Source organism: Athene cunicularia, assembly GCF_003259725.1.
Source record: "Athene cunicularia isolate RWA chromosome 2 unlocalized genomic scaffold, athCun1 chr2_part1, whole genome shotgun sequence".
Taxonomy (NCBI): Eukaryota; Metazoa; Chordata; class Aves; order Strigiformes; family Strigidae; genus Athene; species Athene cunicularia.
In genome coordinates, this window is record NW_020799095.1 from 112,509,617 (window position 1) to 112,515,709 (window position 6,093).

General features: G+C 40.2%; 1 protein-coding gene across 3 annotated transcripts in view; it reads right to left on the reverse strand.

Moving 5' to 3' along the window:
* Positions 1-1,294: 1,294 nt before the first annotated feature.
* Positions 1,295-6,093, reverse strand: part of PLAG1 (PLAG1 zinc finger) — a 29,528-nt gene continuing 24,729 nt past the window's right edge. For 2 of the 3 annotated variants that reach the window (XM_026843094.1, XM_026843095.1), the window contains 2 exons: positions 4,497-4,855; positions 1,295-3,897 (listed from right to left, as the gene is read on the reverse strand). In XM_026843094.1, coding sequence (XP_026698895.1) covers positions 2,634-3,897; positions 4,497-4,738 — 1,506 coding nt within the window. In that variant the 5' untranslated portion in view covers positions 4,739-4,855 and the 3' untranslated portion in view covers positions 1,295-2,633. The remainder of the gene's footprint in view (positions 3,898-4,496; positions 4,856-6,093) is intronic. The other variant, XM_026843096.1, reaches the window with a different exon arrangement.

Below are 6,093 nucleotides of genomic sequence, written 5' to 3' on the forward strand. Positions count from 1 at the left end.
GGTTTAAAAACTGATGGTTTAGTAGTGGCCAGTATTGTCTCTGCCTAAGTGATACTCAAAAGCACTCCGGTGGTGGTAGTATTGCTTACAATCTCGGTCTGCTTCCACATTACCGTACATCCTAGTTCAGTGGCAAACGCACTCGGTGCAGCCACCCATTGAAATCCTGACTGAATGAGGTTCAATATCTTGTCTGAGGTCCCTACTTCTCAAGTGAAATGTACATCTAACTCCAAAGTGAAATGTCAATCCCTTTACAGGAAGCTAAGGCACGAACAAAGTGGTAAGGATTCTGGCTATGCACTAAGAAACGGGTGTTGGCAAAGCGTCTGTTGGGTTTTGTTTTTTTAGTGAAACCTCATCAGCAACTGAGACTGATAAACAGTCACTATGGACTGGAAATTTGAGTGTCAGAGGCTGCCCAGGACAGGCATCACTGCCTTAGCCACGCTGCTGGGCCAGCTGCAGGATGCCGAGCACTGACAACTTCCCTCTGCTGCAGGGAGAGTTGCAGATGCTTGGCTCCATGCGGGACATAACCCACTGGAGGAATTAAGTCCACTTATCTTCATCTCTGATTGATTTAAAGGATTGAGAATAAACTCGAGTTCTTCCTAGATGCATTACGGTTGCTGATTTAAACTAGTTACATTCGGTTGCATTCAACTTGTGCTCTGTTCATCTGTGTTTCTTTCCTTTAGAAAGTTGAAGAGAAAAAAAGCAATATTGAACAAATCATTCAACTAAAGATGTAAGTAAGCGAGCAATCTGTTTCACAGAAACCAGAGGAAGCAGTCATGAAGCAGAGCTAAAAGCCCACTTTGAGATAATGTGCTCCTAAACCCAAAATCTAGGAGTAGTTTGCAGAATTTCAAAAGGTATTTTCCTTATTAATACATCCTTATTTTAATGCCTTTGGAACACAAACACATTTATAAAAATGTTATCTTTCAGTAATAAAATTTAAATACACATATGTATAAAATAGTAAAACTACACCTGCATATTGCTCCTAGAATTAAAAAAAAAAGTAGGAGCTACTGATAAAACATCCGGAGCATGAGCTCCTTAAATGGGAGCAACTTTTGTTTCTGTGAAGTGTATTTAGTTTAACCACTTAAAACCTTGTATGAATCCTCATTATTGTTTGAGAGATACTAATGTACTTGATTTCTATTTTTTAATTCCTTGTACAAAAATGACAAGGAAAAGAATGTTATTGTTGAATTACAGCAAATCTAGTTTGCTTTCATGCATCACAGGGTTGGTTTTTTTTTTTTTTTTTTTTTTCCATTAGGTAAAAGTGGTGTAAGCAATATGCTTTTACTTCACTCCTAAGAGTCCTGTCTTTAAATCTTGGCAATGGGCAAAAAGTCCCTAACCAAGTACCCAGGTGTAGAAAGTGTGATTAACATCTAACTTGTTGCTTAGGAGGACATAACACACCATGTAACACAAGTGAAAAGATCATTCCAATAAAAAAACCCCAGAAAAATGGTATTTGCAAATTTACATTCACTCTCTGACTGCACACTAGTTTTGAACTGAAAAAAGATACACACTTTCTGGCTGGACTTGATCCACCCTTTGGCGGTGGCATCTGGGAGAAGACTGATGTCTACAAATGTGAATACACTACTGGAAGATTCCTATGCAGTACTCTTTCTATGCTACTAAAGAGAAAAAAACAGCAAGTTAAGAATTAAAACAAAAACTGCGACAAAATATTCTGCATCACTACACTACAACACCTTTATATTTCAAGATCAGCCATTAATTTTGCCTGTTTCCCTCTACCAGAGTCATGAAAGCACAACACAGTTCCAAATTCAACTTGAAACATTTGTCATTTAGGCAAGCAGAGATTCTCTGTTGAAATTCTGTTCAGCCACAATTTTAGAGAATTAAACTAAATTTTTTCTTCCGCTATCCATAACAGGCCACAAAAATTTAAGCCAGAAAATGGCAAAATTCTTAATACCTTTTATAATGACTTCAATACAAGTCAAAATGCTATATATATGTACATGTGTATATACGGACTTATATATATACACACACCAGTTTTCAGAAAAATCTGAATTCTATATTTATTAAAAAAATTAGATTTGTCATTATAGAAGAGATCAGATGTGTCACCATTTGGGAAGAGGATTTGTTTGGAAATGGACTGGAGAACTTTTTTTCCCAAATCTTCAGGAATCTTTGTGAAACATATTTTAACTGGATTCTTTGCAAACAGTAAAATATATTAAAAGGTAAAAGTGGTAGTTCTACCACTGACACCAATAAAACAGAATAGCTGCTATGGTTGAAGAAGTTTTTAAAAAGGGATGAGTGTTGAGAGTTTGCTTGGGATGACTTTCTACTGAACATTTTAAATGTGTCAATTGGCAGTGAAAATGAAAACATTACAATGAGACTGCTTTAAAAAAAACAATAAAGTAAACACAGCTGAGAATAAACACTTTCAAAACATTTTTAAAAAGTTAATTTAAATTTCTTACTGGCTTCATGAGATTGGTACTGTACAAAAGCAGAGAATTTATAATGTCTTATAGTAGGCACTAAGTTAAAAATGGTCACCTAAGGCATTTCTACAAATAGACAGTAAAAAGCCAGATTTGTACATCCTATTGGAAAGCTTGATGAAATCGTGGTAGGGTGGTGGTTGTGCTTAGACTGCTTGTGAACGCTGCTGACAATGAGTGCAGAGACCCAAGACCTATACTATTGCTAGGATCTTGTGGATCCTGGGTTTGTGGTGGAAGTTGAGTCATAGAAGAATGTGCCTCCTCTTGCGTATAACTCATTCCAAGGTTTCCCACTGAAACAGAAGGATTATAGGGAGGGCCATTTACAGGTATGAAGTTGAACAGCTGAGAAAAGTCCAATGATGGGGTGTTTAGAGGTTCGCTAATCGGAACGGAGCCCTTGGAAAGAGAAACCTCCCCAGACCCATCATCTAGTGGCCCTACTTGTGGATCCAACCCTAGTTTTGATGAAGATGCTTGAGAATCCTGGGATGAAGAAGGCATACCACTTTGCAACTCCATTAAGTAACTTTCTATTTCCCCTTTCAATGGCTGTTCTTTTTCAGGCATAGAAATTGCATATGAGGTAGTACCGAGCGGATATTTCAACGATAGCTGGTGAGAAGGGTGGACAGACTCCATATCTATTGGACAAGGCATTCCCAATGGTAATGATGTGGCAACCATTTGGTGTGCAGATGCAGAACTCTGCATGGACTGAATCTGAGTGTTGTAGAGATTTAATTGCAAAGTGTTTGTAAATGGCTTTGATGTCAGTTCACTGGAAGGTAAAGACATCACTGGAAGCAGCTCATCCTTAATAGGCACAGAAACATTGCAGGTAAAGGGATCTAGAAGGTCCATTGGCTCTGTTTTGACCTTCAAAAGTTCCTGGTTGTGACTTTTCTTCATGTGGCGCGTGAGGTGATCCTTCCGCCCAAATCTCTGTGCACAGTACTGACAGAGGAAGTCCTTTCTTCCAGTGTGCACTACCATGTGTCTACGGACATCCTTTCGGGTGTAGAACCGACGATCACAGTGTTCACACTGGTGTTTTTTCTCCTTCACTCCACCCGATGACTTGCCTGCGTGAGTTTTTAGGTGCTCCAGCAGCACTCCTGTGCTTTCAAAAGTCTGCAAACATACCTTACAGGTGAGGTCACCGCTTGTTGCAGCATGCAAAGCCAGGTGACGTTTGAACCCAAGCTTGGTATTGTAGTTCTTTCCACATTCTTCACACTTAAAGGCCTCTTTGTTGGGATTGTGTGTATGTAGGTGATTCTTTAGGTGATCTTTTCGGTGAAACATTTTCTCACAATAATTACACTTGTGGGTTTTCTCAGGAGAATGAGTAGCCATATGCCTTTAAACACAGATATATTCTGTAAGTAATTATTTTGATCAAAAAACACACGTGCTCATTTTTTAATGGCAGCTAAATACTACACTAAGGGCTGCTTTGCAACAGAACCTTTTAACTGAAAGCATGACACTACAAAGACAGTTTGACAAATTTAAATATAGCAAAACACGAGCCATTTCTCTTAAATCAACACTTTAGGTTTGGTGGGGTTTAGCTACTGTAAGAGGGGTATATGGGTAAGTATGAAAGTACTCATGTAAAAGTCCATAGCCAAAAATTTTCAGTCCATACTCTTTTTTCTTGTGACAATTCCTTATACAAATGAAAATTCTATGCTCATTAAAAAAAAACAAACAAAAAAAACAAACAAACAAACAAAGAGAAAACAAAAGCAGAAAACAAATTAAGAAACAAAATCAAAGACATTAGCTTGCAAACTTAGGTAATTTAGAATTCTAGAAACAATCCAATGGCTACTTTAATTAACACATCCTCTCTGCAATCAGCTGAAGGCGTACACAAATATATACTTTTACAAGGCTTAACACGGCCAACATAAAATAGATAATATAATCTGAAAGATAAATAGAGTTTAATACCTTAGTAATTTGTACTTAGAAACAAAGGCCTTGGTGCAGTCTTGTTGTGTGCACTTGTAGGGCCTCTCTCCTGTGTGAGAGTATGAGTGAACCTTTAATTTCTCAACACTGTTAAAGGCCTTGTCACACAGTTGGCAAGGAAAGTTTTTTCTTGGTTTGGTTTCACCACGCTTACGTTTCCCTGAAGGGACTTTCTGGGTATCTCTTACTTCTGACAAATCACCAGGAATGACAGTGGCCATCGCAGCCTAAACCAGGCCTTCTTGTTGGACACTTGGGAATTGCCCAACTCCACTAAATGATTTAGCTTTAGATGGCTTCTCAAGTTTCATGTGGTCGTAAAAGAAAGCAAAAGGGGACTGGAAAAAAAAAATAAGAAACAACTAGTTTGTAACTAAACTTAGATTTTGAAGTTTACTTGCTATGTGATGCTTCTGAATAAAACTTAAAATTAGGTTCAGCTGGTCTAATGTAATACCTGCAGGTTTCTTTACACTATTTGCTGCAACTCTTAAAATGCATTGCTCAGGATGAACAGATCCACATATGCCCTGAAATCACACCTCACAACCTTCCCCTCAAGCCCTGATGGAGAACAGCAAAAGTTTCTGTCAGATTATGGGAGGCATCAGGCAAAGAGCCTACCTACTCAGTTTTTGGCAGCTTTGGATTTCAAAGGAATTAAAGCCGCGCCTGTGGTGTTTGCACAGACGTACACGCACGCACACACACACGCACACACGCACGCACACAGTTACCAAAGCAAAAATCTGTAAGCCTCAAAATGTTTGAAAACCAGCATGTAAAGTGACAGTACCCATGCTGAGAGTCTGGGAGGCAAAGCTCATGTTCTTAGTTGTACCTCCTTGCTGTGATTACCGCACATACATGCATCTCCTCTAGTAAAATGTACACATTGCCAATGATTGCTAATGCCAGGTGAAATTCGCCTGTAAACTTACCCTCCGCTAACAGAGACTTGTCGTATTAACAACAGAAATCCCAGGGATTAGGGCTAGATTAGATAAATTTGGGTTTTATCAGCCTAGGGCTGGAGACCCCCACCCCCCTCACACTATCCTGCGACACGTAGAGGCTGTAAATGTTCAGACTTAGGCTAGCTCAGGATGGAGGTTCCTAGCCCTGCTGGGGCACTGCAAACCGTGGACTAAACCAGAGGCTATCAGCTAGAGGAAGGTGTGTGACACTCATGTCTGACTTGCGGGCGAACAGCTTTAAATTCATCATTTGGCAATGTCTAGTAGCAACTGGGTGCCTGTCATGACACGGCACTCAACAGCCCTCCTTTGTCAGAGGTAGCTGACAGCTTTTTTTCATCATGGGAGCACAGTTGCTACTAGATATACCAAAATTCAGTGCTACCCGTTGCAGGAAGGGTTGAGCGCGAGGCCTGCGGCAGCTGGGGCGAGGAGGAGGATGGTGGGAGAATGGCACTCAACCATTTGGCAGGGCCAAAAAGCCCCCAAATCTGGCCTTTCTCCCTCAAAAGTGGCAACACCCTCCCCCCCGCCCCGGCCCCTCCGTCACAGCGTGCAGCTGCTGCCCACTGCAGCCTTTCTGCTGGGGCAGCTGCACG